This window comes from Chrysemys picta, chromosome 1 (assembly GCF_011386835.1).
Source record: "Chrysemys picta bellii isolate R12L10 chromosome 1, ASM1138683v2, whole genome shotgun sequence".
NCBI lineage: Eukaryota > Metazoa > Chordata > Testudines > Emydidae > Chrysemys > Chrysemys picta.
Genome location: NC_088791.1, coordinates 24,989,875 through 25,005,345, shown reverse-complemented (window position 1 = coordinate 25,005,345; position 15,471 = coordinate 24,989,875). Strand labels below are relative to the sequence as shown.

At 38.1% G+C, this 15,471-nt stretch overlaps 1 protein-coding gene across 9 annotated transcripts in view; it reads right to left on the bottom strand.

Annotated features, from left to right (window-relative positions):
* Positions 1-15,471, bottom strand: part of MAGI2 (membrane associated guanylate kinase, WW and PDZ domain containing 2) — a 1,106,753-nt gene that overhangs the window by 113,497 nt on the left and 977,785 nt on the right. For 8 of the 9 annotated variants that reach the window (XM_065555069.1, XM_042859399.2, XM_065554827.1 and 5 more), the window contains 2 exons: positions 9,491-9,522; positions 4,188-4,377 (listed from right to left, as the gene is read on the bottom strand). In XM_065555069.1, coding sequence (XP_065411141.1) covers positions 4,188-4,377; positions 9,491-9,522 — 222 coding nt within the window. The remainder of the gene's footprint in view (positions 1-4,187; positions 4,378-9,490; positions 9,523-15,471) is intronic. The other variant, XM_065554858.1, reaches the window with a different exon arrangement.

Genomic DNA, 15,471 nt, shown 5'->3' with positions numbered 1-15,471 from the left:
AACTAAAATGGCAGGAAGAATGGAGACAATGCTGGGCTCAGAAGAATGATTTAAGGTTGTGGGGGTAAGACTGTGGGAGGAAAAAATTTTAAGTTATTAGGATTGGGGAATATGCACGTGTTTTCAGCTCTCAAGCGTTAAATAAAAAAATTTGAAGGATGACATAAGCAAAGAAGAATCAATTAAAACTTGGGAAAACACTGGTTTCAATATATCTTGTTCCAGAGATGCATGAAACACCAGGATGTTCCCAGCAAACAGGGAAGTACGGTTACTGTAGCCTTGTGTGCTTGTTTCATTTTGGGTCCAGTTCTGGTTCATGACTTCTATGTCTCTGTCTACAATTATCTATAATTTCCAGTTGCCATTAGGGCAGAACTCAAGTGAAACCAAACATTTAAACAAATATGGTCAAGAAAGTCTACCCAAGATTGTTATCTTTTCTCCAGATAGGAACAACACTGGCATGGCATATGCTACTGAACATGGTAGATTAGAATCACTCACAGAGCAGAAGGAGTGGTGAGCAATGAGAACTAGAAACCTAGTCTAAGGACTCTCACCCAGAAGATTTTTTTTGATGGATGAGAAAAACTCCTTCTTGGTATAAAATCACCTATTTGGGGACAAATGCCCTATCCCAATGTTTATACTTGACTTTGGATTGTATTCATATTTGAGTCGTGTTCAGGGCTGAATATGAATTGATCCTGATATTTGCCTCCACTATTATTTAGCTCCAAAAATATGGAGCTCTTCATATTGGAACCTAAGATGAAAGCAGATCTCATACTGTTCATTTACGTATTTCCTGATTTTCACTGTATTTTTTTCAGTGTTGCCAAGTAATCAGTTTATAGTTTGCACTTTTCAGATCTTGCCATGATGGCTTCACCCCAAGAGGCTGCTCAGGCTCCGCTGAATTGAAAGTGCAGGGCTCTGCTAAAATACTTCATTTATTATAGAAACTACACCTATGGGGAGCAATTATTTGCAAAGGGCTGCTCTCTCCTTAAAATGGTACATCAAGCCAAATATATTTTGAGCAGCAATGCTGAGTTACCCAAAATACTTGTTAATGATGGACATCTGATAAAGTGGGTTTTAGCCACGAAAGCTTATGTCCAAATTTGTTAGTCTCTAAGGTGCCACAAGGACTCCTCGTTGTTTTTGCTGATACAGACTAACACGGCTACCACTCTGAAACCTGACTCCCTTTTTACTTTCACCTCTCTTTAGAGTCTTCCTCAGAAGACAACGCTTTGGAGAAAAACATATCAGCACTGACATTCTTTCTTTTCTTTTTTTTCCCACTAAAGCCCTGAGAGAGAGTCATGTTTAAAAACTGTTTGCAAACTTTGTTCAAATATGGCTCCGCTAACTCTTTTCTCAAATCTCCTTGGCTTAGTCCACACTGCAATCAAACTGACCCACATTTTCAAACAGTTTTCAAATACAGTATGCATCTCTCACGAGTGTAGATAGAAGCTCAAGTGCAATTTCTACAAGTACTGCTGCCAGGAGGTTCAATCGAGAATAACTTTTCAGAACAGTGAAAGAGATTGGATTATTAATGAATATTTATTATCAGTATTGAAGTAACAACCACAAGATGGTAGGCGCTGTCCACATATGCACAGGAATACAGTTCCTGCCCTAAAGTGTTTATAAACTAAAGACAAAATTTTCAAAAACGGATGCCTAAAATTAAATTAAATTCCCAAGTCCATATATTCTGGATATTCGGCACTTCTGAAATCCAGGCAAGTTATTTATATATATATATGAACTTGGGAGCCCAACCTTAGGTACCCATTTTTGAAATTGGCCTAAGAAGACAAGCAAAATACAAAGGGTGAGATTCTGTGCTGCTTCTCTTGCAATACTGGGGAAGTGGGGACAAAAGTAGCTTCAAACTCCCAGGATACTGATGGGCTACTAAGAATGCACAAAGTGCTACATGCCTATATGCCAGGGTTTGCATGAGAGAGTGCACAGGGTATCCAAAGATGGTCCTATGCAAGGCCTGTACTTGAGAAATTCTTCACCGGCTTTAGAATCACAAAAAGGGCCATAGCTGGGTGAAAAATCTCACTCAAAGAGCGGGGAGGAGAAAGACACAATCAAACTGTGTATAATTTTCTATACACTCAGGCAACTCACCATTCCATTACATGTTTATCAGGCCCACTGTCTGTCATTTTGTGTAATAAATACTCAACTATACCCAACTACTCCCTAACCTATCCATTACTAATTGGCCTGTTTTTTGGAAGTAGCACAGAAGAAATAGATTACATGGAGGAAGAATTTGGTGGAAGAAAGAGTAGTGGCTTTATGTATCACTTCAGAAACATGTAGTGTGCATATGGAGCTATGTGGAAGAAAGTGCAAAGATGGTACTGGGAGGAGCGGAGTAGGGAGCAGTCAAAGCTAACATCATTGGCTGAGTGGAGGGGATGCCGGGCGGTGTGATAAGAGACAAGAACAGAGGATAAGGGAAGGGCAGAGATGTGAAACACCTTGAAGGGTTGAACTTGATACATTGGAAAAGGGATAGTCAGAGAAGGCATCTGGATAAAACATACAGAATGATTGGTGAGGCAAATGGTTTTGGCAGCAGCATTTTGAATGGAGTGTAGGGGTGTGATGTGGGCATAAGAAAGGCCAGATAGGAGAAGGTTTCAGTAATCAAGGGTCTATACAAGAGATTCAGCTGTGTGGACAGAAAGATGAAGTTGGCTCTTAGAGAAGTTATTATGGAAGAGGTAGCAAGATTTGGGCACAGCCTGGGTATGTACATCAATGGAGAGAGAATTGTCAAAGATAACTCCCAGGTCAAGGGCCTGGATGATGGAAGAATGGTGACAAAGTGAAACAGTGCCAAAGAATGGAGAGAGTCTGTCATGGAATGTGGGGAGGAAGGGTAAGGAATTTAGTGCAGATTATCCTTGTGGGTAATTATGCTGCACGACTGAGAAATGCACATCTTATTTCCAGATCACTGATTTTAGATGGAGACAGGGCTACTTCAGGGTACTTTGACACAATCATTAGATAATGACATAATTTAAATTCTCTCTTTCTCTTTCTGCTCCTTCAGATATTTATATGTAATGTTCTGAACACAGATTTCATGAGTATTTACTAAGTTATCACATTTCACTTCAGAGTGGCTTTATATCAATAGTGATTGAAACAATTCCCTTATTTTAGTGATATATAGTAGAGGTGGTTCTGAAACGAAACTATATCAGGCACTCCCAAACTTTGTAAAAGTTTGTTCCTGAATCTTAATCTGAACTTTGTTGCTTAGGATCATCTCCAATACACAGGGTCAAACTGATGGCGAGGGAGTTAATCTGGATCTATGCCAGTGTAATTCAGTGCAACATTTTGCACATAATTTATACATTAGTTTGAGAGCCTTCAAAGTGAAAGGTGCTATATACAAGCATAAGATATGACTATAAGAACACAAATCTTAAAGAATAGCACATAATATTTAAATGTTGTTCTTAATTTAAGAGCTCTTGTTTACATACAGTATACAATTTTTATCTAAAAGGTTATGGGAGCAAATATAGATGGGATAACATGTCTTTTCCTTAATGTGGAATACATGCAATATATTCCTTAAGAACACGAAAAAAGAAAATAAGGATGAGAAGCTGGAGAGAGTTTTGTTTTCCATAAGTCTTCAGGTATTACGGGTTAGTGGATTTTTAGCAGCAAGTATGCTATAACAACTAGCAGAAAATCACTATAAGTAAAACCAACCAACCAACCAAAAGTTTCCTTTTTAAACTTCAATCTAAGGGTAAGAAAAGCAGGACAATTTAATGGTAAATTTGCATCACCTTTTCAGTTAACTACAAAGAAGATATTTTGATGTATACTGTTCTTCTTTGAGGACTTACGATTCAGAACAGGGGAGGGGTAATAGCAAGAAAACAAACTTGTGTGAAAGCCAAAGCGTAAATGTGTAAAATTTAGACAATTTTAGGATAAATGTATCAAGGTAGAGTTTGAATAATTTTTAATAGTATGCAATAATTGGGTTCATATGTGGGTTGCTTTAAACTACAATAGATATAATTACATAAAATATGTTAGCCTTGACACATTCATAGGCAAATGCTTAAAATAATTAAATGCTCAGCAGGGTGAACAGGGCTTTCACTTACGCCTACTTTCATAAATAGCTCTTGACTTCTCATATAGCTCATATGGGTCGGGTTTTCTTGGATCAAAGGCCTCTGTTGAATCAGGAAACGAACTCCTGTGAAGGGTGGGTGGAAAGGGAATACTCTGTGGTATAGCTGGAGCAGATAAACTGGTCTGAGGGCTGCCTTGATTCTCCCATCGCTCCATCATCTGTAATAAATATATACAGAAAATAAAAAATTAAAACATCTTTTCACAAACCATGACTACTTCAAACACTCTAGAGAAAGTGGCTTCAGTTACAAGTGTGGTAAATATACATATATTTTGTAAAGTTAGAAAATCTTCTGGGTATCTTTGGGGATGAAAGGAACTTTAAATATTATTTTAAAGTTACTTAAATTAAAAGTTCTTACTCCAAGGTCTTGGTGCGTATAGATATATCAAAATACACAACAAATGAAGAAACAGCTATAATTAAAAAAAAAACAGCCATGTCTTTCCTGACTATTTAATGGACCCATCATATATGTACAAAGCCTTCCTTGTCTGATTGAGCCTCATTCCCACCCTGCTAGGAAATCCCAGGGAAATAGATGAGCTTTCCAGTATTCCTTGAAGGCTAATCGAGTCTGTCCAACCAAAAGGGGATGCAGTAATTTCCAAATGTGAGGATTCCCCATCCAAGGCTCCTTACTACCAAATCCCTCTATTTTAAACCAGAGGCCCTTAACCCTATGACAGCTGCATCTTTGTCACACAAAGACAGCTGTGAGCTCTCAGGCAGCTGAGTCCCTCACTATTTGGGACCCCATTCTGCAGTACTACTCAGGTTGAGTGACACTTACTCAGAGACCTATTTGCTTCAGTGAAGCTACTCACATAGATAAGTGCCTCTCAGTGTGACTAAGAATTTTTGAATTAGGCCCACCAAGATTTATAGGTTAAAACCAACATCTTAAGAAATGCCTTAAGCATGAAGCACCTCTTAACAGGCAAGCAGCCACATTCTCCATGAACCTAATTAGCTGATTGATCCCAACATGCAACTTACATAGAGTGCATGACAGTAGACATGAGGAAGGCTTTGATTACTGTAAGGAGGTCTGCACTGGAAAAAAGGGTTGCATCTTTTTAGACAAAGGCCAATGAAAAAGAGTAGTCTAGGCACAACTATTACTTGAACATCCAGTTGCAGTGCAAACTTTAATAGCACCTTCAAATTTCAAAGCTGAATAATGAAAAGTGAGGTTTCTCCCTCAAACCAGGAGTTTGATATAATCCTTGTCATTTCTTCTGGTTCCTTCCTTCCACATAAAACATCTCCAGTCTTATTTAGATAGAGTTTGAGAGAGTTAGTTCTCATCCAAGTACCACACTGGATAGGGGGATCAATTCCTCCAGACAGTTTAGACAAGATGGAGATACACAGCAGTGTGTGATATGTTGAAGGCACTGAAGTCCAGGGCTCCTCATTGACACTTCCTAGTGGCAAGGCCTCAAATACACAATGAACAAGAGGGGGGATAATATAGGATGCAATGGTATCCTGCAGGAGAAAGCAGGATTTTATCTTCTGCAGATATGTCTGCACTAGAGTTTTTATTTGAAACAACTGATAACTAATTAAGTTTAGGCTTGGAAGAATTAGATTTTTATTGGCAAATGTTGATTTCACCATACACACAAACCAATGACAAAATATTTCCACCAGTGATAACTGAAATGTAAAGATAGGCCAACTAAGAAAAATGCTGCTGGAAAACTTTGAGTTTGGTTTAAAGCTATTTACTTTGTACATTTTGACATGTGATTTTTGACAATTTTTGTTTTAACAATTATAAAGCTTTAACTTTTTGATACTCAGCATCTATTGTCAGTAAACAACTATTGTCTGATACCCCCCATAATTTCCTGCAACTGTGAAAATGTAAATCAACAACATTTGAAAATGCTTAAAAATTAAGTTTGATATTATCCATTGAAATTATAAAAAAACAAAAATTGAATTCTGTGATGCCCACTGAAGTTGTTAGGTAACACATTTGTATGTGCTAGTCTAGATACACCACAAGCATGGAGCAAGCTCTCATTAAGTGCCTAGGCTAGCATGTACAAACATGTGAGCTGACTTAAGTTAATTGGCAATCAATTAATACAAGTAAAAAATGTCTAATGTAGACAACTCTTAAAAATGAACCACCCAAGTGCCACTCCATGTACCCTGCTAGGGACTGAAGCTGTGTCAGCAGTCCCTTACTGCAAATGGCATCAAAGGCAAATGACTAGAGTTATACAATGAGTCTAACCTATGAACGCTGACTCCATCCCTTCTTTCAACCTACACCCTCAGAAAATGCCTGGTTTAGCTTTGCAATATATCCTGAAAATCAACAAAGTTAGACTCTTTCATAGCAAGAGTGTGCGGAGTAAAGTTTCAGAGTCAAGAGCACTCTCCAAATAAATACATCTAGTGATCATTAGCTGGAGTGTCATGATCCAACATTCTGTTACTAACTCTCTACACTCCATAATACTGTACTGTTTCAGCAAGGCATATTATTTCAAGCAGCAATTCAAGACGTTTCATGTATTCCTAACTTGGATACTTAGTGCTATGTCTCTCTTCTGTTCCATCTAGAAAGGAGTCAATCTCTGCTTTTGCAAAGGTGAGTTCAATGAATATGAAGACAGCTGGCTCCTACCCAGAAGCTAGCCAGCCAAAATATCGCAGATAATTTGTGCTGGTCAGAAAAGGGCTTTTTTTCCCCTGTGAAAAATGTTGATGAAAAGGACAACAACAACAAAAAAAGTTTTGAATCCCCCCCCCCCCCCAAAAAAATGAAATTGTTTGATTGGAAACATGCTCCTGCTGTGTCTCATGACAGTTGTCGTTTGGATGCCTCATGCTTCCATTCTCTTCTATAAGCTGGGCTGGACTTCATCTCTCATGAGGCACCATGGTGTATTATTTTAGTGAACGGAGATGGTGCATTATGGGAATGTCTGGCAATGATGTAACACGGTAGCTGTAATCCAGTTGGGGAGCCCAGCCCATGAGTACAATGGGGACACTAAGCAACAAAAACTACAAATTCTATGAGGCACAATAGTGTTATATCTAAATTGAAATATTTCAGTTTTCATTTGAAAACTGAAAATGTTTTGGGTTTTGAAAATTATTTTTTTTTGACAAAAAAAAAAAAAAAAAATTCTGTGGAAAGCAGACTCTTCACTAAAAAATGTGTTTAGTCAAAACTCACTGTTTTCTGTAATAAAACAGTTTCAATGGAAAATTTACTACCACTACTAAAGATAATACACCGAAGTGTTTTGTGAAGAGGCACATATGAGGCTCAATGTAGGAAACTGATAAAACTTCATTAAGCTGAAAGGAAGCTGTTTGAAATGACTACTATGCCCACTGGAATTCAGGTCAAGGAAGGGCTGTCCACAGCATTTCGGCCTTCTGAATCACAGAGAAATGCACCTGTCTTTTGTCAAGAATGTCCAACTTCAAAGATTAGTAAAGACAAAGCCTGTAAATTGTAGGAAAGGTGACAGAAGAGACAAAGCCAGTGTAGGAAAGATGACAGACAGGGACCTCAGTTAATACAAGTGCTTAGTGATCAGGAAGAATAATGGTCTGAATCCTGATCAATGGAGCACTAAATTCAGTTCTGCCCTCACTGAGGAAAGAAACTAGTGAAATCAAACAACTTATCATTATGAAACAGAAAGACACTTAGGAATCTATCTATAGAAATAGTAAACCTAATTGCGTTCTTATTTTCATAATCTCTTTGAAAGAACCAGAGAAACAAAGAACTATCTTTCAAAATAAGAACATGAATAGAAATAAAATTGATCTAAAAGCAGGGTATAAAAAAGGCCTCCCACAAGCCCAACCCCTCCTCCTTGTGGTGGGATAGTGGAAACAGGTTGAGTAAGGGATTGCTTTTCAACTCAAAGTATGGTTGGTCTCTGCACTGCTATAGTAGCCATGAAGGCCTACAGGATTTACTCTGAAACACCCTGGCTAACAGAGCTCTGGCTGGGCAGACCAAGTTCATTAGCCTGGCAATTGGTCTAAGAGATAAAAACAAACCTGCAGCCAGCAAGTCTTTCAGTTGTCTCGGCTTTACCCTGAAATGGTCTTGCTGGCCGAGAGAGTGTGCAAATTGGTATGTAATTGCTTGTCCACTTTAAGTGAATTCCCGTGCAGCCGTTGACAATCTAATCCAATAAACCCTGCAGCAAGTGTCAGGTGATGGACATTGTTGGGAGTCATAGTCATGAACCTACATGTGAATAAGTCAAGATTTTGGTTGCTCTGCATTGATTTAGGGTGACACTGTAGTTCAGCAATATCTTCATTGGCTCAGCTGCTCTATTCACAGACACCACGGCCCACTTCAATCTAGAAAAGATGCCCTAAAAATTGTTCCAGAGCAGCCCTGACCAGCCTACTGTGGCTGGAGTTTGTCCCATCACATGGCTGACATGTAAACTATGCAGAACTATGCATACCAGGGATTAGAGGCCCAGTTTGCTATGCAATATATATACATACAGTGAGAGACAGTTACTGCCCCAAAGAGCTTACGGTCTAAATAGACAAGCTAGACAGACAACAGATATAGCCAGGCAAAAATAGTGGTTTAAAATATTTTTATATTGGGAATGCTGACGCAGCTGTAACAAAATGATATAGTAGGAAAACTGGGGATCAATATAATAAATACAATGTTTGTTTGCAATCTTTTTTCATAGTTTCACAGTAACCCCATTACATAAATGCTGGCACTGGAAGACAAATTCACTCTCGTACATATTCTCAAAACAGTAATTAGAAGGATGAATTTTTATTGCCTATATGATGCTTTAAGTAACCTCATATCTTCAAGACCAACTAAATTTCTGAAATTACAGACATAATTATCCTAATAATTAATATTAGTCATGTGTAAATTCATAAGATTCTGCTTCTCTTACAAGTGTGTGGGGGGAGCAAATTTTGAAGGGGAAAACTGATGCAGATCTGTTAATGAAACGTGTTTGGTACTGACATTTTCATTTGAAAGAATTCACTTCAAAATAAAAATAGAATAGGGTATATAACGAGGGGTTAAATCTCATGATCTATTATTTATTTATTTATTTATTTATTTTACAGGGCATTAAAGTCAACCATACAGTAGTGGAGAAAAGTAAATGTAATGTTATTCATGGCATATAAGTCAGATAAAAGCCTGAAGAAATTTGCCTTATAATGATAATGACATATGAATTCAAATGAGTGTAATTTTGAATGAGAACTTACAGGCTTTGGAGTTTTCCATGGAGAAAAGAAACCTGAAATAAAGAAAAAATATTAGTGAAACTTTCTGTCATATCACTTTACTAGGAAATATATAATGGTACAGGCACGGTGGGGTCTATTCTTCCCTTTTGATGCAGGCCTGTAATTTATAGTAACATCGATGAGTATTACATACACCAGGGCCGCCCGGGGCAGCGGGGGGGTGGTGGCAAGTGGGGCAATTTGCCCCAGGCCCTGGACCCCACAGGGCCCCCGACGAGAATATAGTATTCTATAGTATTGCAACTTTTTTTTATGGAAGGGGCCCCCAAAATTGCTTTGCCCCAGGCCCCCTGAATCCTCTGGGCGGCCCTGACATACACATGGTGAGGGAAGATGCATCCTAAATAAAGGCAAGTGAAGCCTATAGGAGTCTAGCCATTATCTTCAAAGGTAGCAGGCTCAAATGGACAAAACTTCAATCCAGTGCCCACTCAAGGAAATGGAAAGACTCCTAATGGATTCAGTCGGCATCAGATAAAGCTCCAAATCATCTATTTCAAAGAATCAAACATAGTAAAGCAGCAATTCAAAATTTTTGTTAAAACAAAGCCTAATAAGCAAAGACTGGTTTCAATTGGCAAGTATAAAGAAACAGTGAAGAAAAATTACTATTTAATCAACATGGCTCACAAAAATACAACTCCATGAGTTAATTATTGTTTTTCGTTTTATTTTGTTCCTCCCCCGGCAGAAATAAAATGTGCTGGTCAGATGCTACTGCTTCTTTGCATCAAATTATTTATTTTCCTGGTTACTGGTGTGTGACTCAATGAGTTATTATGACTGCGGCTTACCAATATTTAAAACCTGACATGTCCTTGTCATAAAACTAGATCACCTAAAATGTATGTTGAAAACACTGATAATTGCTTTGTATGCAGTACAATGTGCAAAAGAATTTTAGCTACAAAATGAATAAATAAATCAGGTAAAAAAACAGAATTAAAAAGAATAGAGGGTCACATTTTCAAAAGGGTAACCTTTTTGCAGGCTCAATTTTCATCCAAAATATGTACCTGTAATTTGATTGTGGTTATAAATCTGAGTACATACATTTCTAACTCCATGCTTACAAGCTAAAATCAGGTAGTCCGAGGCACAATTCATTTTGTGGGGAAAAAATACAGGCTCAAACTGAGGTCACTCAAAGAGTGACTGGGCCTCTGCCCCTCAGAAAATGTTCTCCAAATAATGAATTATAATGATAGCACTACCTTAACTATTTCTCTCTCTGAAGAGCATCAAGGAAACATCTAAACTGAATTAAAATAATAGACCATCAGGGAAATGTATCCATAAAAAAACACAATAGTTATATCTGAACATGATAGTCAAGTCCCCTAGGATTCTGTGGTCATTGGGTCATTTCAACCGTGCATAGACGTGATAAAATTTGGAGCAAAGAAATTCTTGAATTTGTGGCAGAAAGCCATTGACTGTGTGACAACTGTTATTTGTAAAGTAATAGTATTTTAAAGCATGGTTGTACTGTAAAAGCGATTCTGAAAAGACCATGGAGGTGGGAAGGGGGGATTCATGTTTGCTCTTTGTCTATAGCTTTCATATAAAAGATGCTGAGTTTACAAACAAAAAGATTTTTTCCCCCTCTGTAAACTGAAGCTGAGGTATGAAAGACAAATTGTGTAGTTCTGGTTCCCACATCAGCTCCAATATTAAAGATGCTGTAACTGAAGTTTAGCTAGCAATTCTTTAGATTATATACATGTCAGGACAGAATCAAGCTCACTCTTTCTTGCTTGTTGCTGCTCTGCATGGCAGACAGGAGCCAAAAGGTAGTAAACACCTATTTTCATCAGAAAGCTAAGCTGAGACTTGGAATACACAAGAAGATCTGTTGAGCAAGATGTGCTAGGTATCTTATACCTAGTTACTGATGATTGGGTGTTCTGGAAATATCCAAAAAGGTAACATTCTACAATCATTTGCACTAGTGCAATGCCCATGAATTGTCTTCAGTGAAAATTACGACTATTCAAAAAAGGGCAAAACTCACCCCATGGAAACTTACTGTCTATAGTCAATTTTCTGACCATAACTGCACTTTAGCTGCCCTGCCTCAAACTTTCCATATCAAGTAAACATAAAATAAAAATACATACAAATATTTATTGACAAAAATAAATGACAAATACAACAAACAGAGGGTTTTAAAAAAAATCAAAAAATCAAATATTCAATCTAAACTAAAAACATTTGCACTTAAACTCAGGATGGAGACTTGTTGCATAGACTTTAACATACAAATGCCAAGGTCCTCATTCAAAACCAGTAAAAGGAAATACTTATTCACACAACACCTAATTAAGTGATTAAATGCATTGCCATAGGATGTCATTGAGGCAAAAAAACCTAGCAAGAGTCAAAAGGTGACTGGGCATTTATATAGATAATAAGCAGTGTTACAAGAGTTAATGCTAATAGACGTTGGATGAGATATTAAACCTCATGCTTCACAGTGTAAGCCAGTCTCTAACTATTAAGAATTAGGAGACCTAATGTGGGGGGCAGATTATCCCACATCTCCTAATCAGAGGTTTCTTGCACCTTCTTCTGAAGCATCTGGTGCTGGCCACTGTTGGAGACATGACACTTGACTAAATGGACCCTGAGTCTGGTGCAGGATTGAAATTCCCACATTCCTCTTTTCCACGTACCGTTCGGCAACTCTAATTTTTCCGTCTTAAACAAAACAAACAAACAAACATAAAAGATGCCTTTTATGTGTTGTCTCTTTGTTGACACCCGTGGATGCTAAATGTGGACTGTGCATCAGCAGAATTTGTAACTAGTGTTTAAATACACATGAGCAATGCTGCAAGTTCAAGTATGTGGGCACTTGCAGATTTTTGAATGGCCTGCATAACTGATTATAGAATTTGTATGAAGAGCTTCCTAGAGTGGTATGAAAAATGTAATGACTCTTGGTCCAGTCTGTATGACACAGGTTAACTGCTGTGTTTCTGTAGAATTTTAGGACCCTACCCTGAGGTCTGTGCAGCCATTATATGCCATAAAGCCAGTAGAGTCTGGTACAGATAGCAAATCCAGGCCCAGGAATCTCACCTCAGTATAAAGTGGATCCTGTGGTGGCATAGAACCAGCATAGCAGGTCTAGCAGCATAGCTTCCCTGCTCCTGGAACAGGCGGTGTGGTCATAGCTCTTTACAATCCACAGATCTTTGGCTGTTGCCTTGATCCCTTGGGACCATTGGCAGCTAACAGTTTAGAACAGCCCTCTGGCTGCTTTAACTTTCTCTGGGGGACAGTCCCTGCTGCCTGCTTGGCCAGGACTGGGAAGTGCAAAGGTGAACTTCATGCCACTTTTGCACTCAGTCCTGACCTTTGCTTGCATGTTCATGAAATATATCTGAGGATCTGACCCATAGATTTCTTTTTTAAGAGTGCTCTGCAGAACAATTACCTGCAAATTGTAGGAGTTTGTCACATTAGTTTACCTGATGGCACAGGACACGTCACATTAATCTGAAGGAATACTGCTGTACAATGTATAATCTTTCACATACTCAGCAGCGTTGGACTCCAGCAGCCAGGTCTACAGTTGGGGGTGGAGGGAACTGTGCACTCTCATTTAGCTTGATCTCCCATCATAGTACTACACTCCTTCTTGAATTACATGTGCTGTTTCATTTAATGTTGTGAACTTTCATCACAAGAGATGGGACCCTTTCTTGAACAAGCAGGGCATAGCCTGGCAGACCCTGGTGCAAGTCCAACAGTGATTTAGAGACAGGAATAAAACTTTTCTCAGATCAAAGATCCTTACAGCCTTCAGGAACTGCAGTCCGTTTTGACCTTCTAACAAGCTTATGTCTAACTAGACACCAATTTTGGGTGAGACTTCATAAAACTAGTGTGCAGCCTCTCCCACCTAAGGTGGGAAAATCCCTGACAACTGGGAATATAGGTGCTTTTGGAAAATGAGACTATAAATGCCAACAGAACAGTCAGGCCTGTCTGAAAAAAGCAAAACATTTGGGTAGCTCTGTGTGTTCTCATTGGTGGCATCTCCGTCTCTGTGCTCACCCACTAACTTGATTATCTTTCTACTGACCTGACATCTAGTGGAAGGATGGCTTGATAACTATTTCCACTAGGAACAGGCTCCCAGCGCAAGATTATGGATTCATTTCCAGAAGAGTCCCATTTCTCTTCCATTCAATTATTGACACTTTTGTTAAAAGCAGTCCCAAAACTTGAATTACAGTTGTCATGATGGAGACCAGGATCAGATACTTTTGATAAAGAACAGCCAGAACTACTAGATCACAAACTCATTGGCAGGAAAATCAAATAACATGTTCACCAAGCACAGTGATTATGATATTCTAAGCACAGGGAAATAAATGTGCTATCTTTTGTCATTCAATGGTAACTTTGGGGAAATGTTGATATTTTAAAATAGCGATCAATGTAAATTGTGTTAAATTATTAACAACTGACATTCAAAACCAATGTAAAGTTCTCTCCTTTTTGGTTTTAACTAGACAAGCCATGATATATTAATTAATAAGATGGGTGATTTTAGAAGGTGTACAAAAATGCTTTTAAAAATTCAGAGAGAATTATCTCAATGCATTGACAAAAAGTTGGAATTTTACAGATTTTTGATAGATCTCCTTTACTGTCTCCCACTATCCCCTTCACAATAGGCCTTCTCTAAATATGTCTAAAAATCAGATCTGAAACACTTTTGAGATTTAACTGCAATAGAGAATTCCAATAATACAACAGAAACTTGAGACTAAAAATCAATCTGGGAAACTGTACATCTTTATGGATATTTTTTCTTTTTGGAGACAAAGGCAAATTCCAGCTTCAGTCTCTTATGCTTCTCCTTTTTTGATGAGGCTATCCTATAACAAAAAACCAAATCATGTTACACTCATTTTTATTTTACTGTATCTTTTAATGTACATTTTAATTAGGGCATTCATAAGAAAATTTGCTTACGGAGTGTACGTTTTACACATTGGGCTGTAATGACTGTGAACAATTTAATTTCTTAGAAGTAATCTCACCAGTAGGCTTCGCGGTGTTTGCAAGATTGCATCCTATTTCAGTTTCTTTTTCAGTGAAGGTCCTCTCACACTGTACATAATCCCGGTAATATGCTGCTGTCCACGTAACTTGCTGCCAGTTCTGCCATGAAATTGGACGTCAGCTTTGTTGATTATAGATATGGTTATGAGTATGGCACTATAGTCCCCATTCTGGTTCCTTTCTGTCTCCATTATTCTTTTTTAAACACGAGAGAAAACAATTTCTAAAAAAACCTTTATTCATTCCTCAGAAAGTCTGAGCAACTAATGTGAAAGGTGTCAAGGAGCAAGGTCTTTTGGACACTGGTGTGGCTTTCATTGGTCTTTGTGAAGGACCGATTCATATAATTAAACTGGAGGACATAAATAGTTAATAAATTTCCACAACTGACTGGGTACCAGTAGGCTGAAGGAAATAACTTTAATGTCTCAAAGACAAGACCCTCTCAAATAAAGTGGGGAGTGTTTAAGTTACATCATCTTCATTCCACAGCACTCGCCACATTGATGATAATGGCATTGTTTTTGTCCATTAGCTTGTGCTGGGCTTCTTGCCTTTTTTGTTATATAAATGCCTCCCTGCATAATATGCTTCCTGTGCCAATCTGTCCCAAGCACTGCACAGACCTTTTCACATGAATGTTTGGTAGCAGATGAACAGATGGTTGATCAGCACTTTCCAGAGTATCAGTTGACTCCATGTACATCTCTTCAAAGTTGATGTGATGTTAGTTCACTTAACTCAAACAAAAGTTTTCCTTTCCAGAAAAGTCACCATTTTTATTTACTTTTGCATTCAATTTTTTGGCATTTCCCTCCCTGATTGAAAATATTGATACTTCAGATATTTGGTAATTG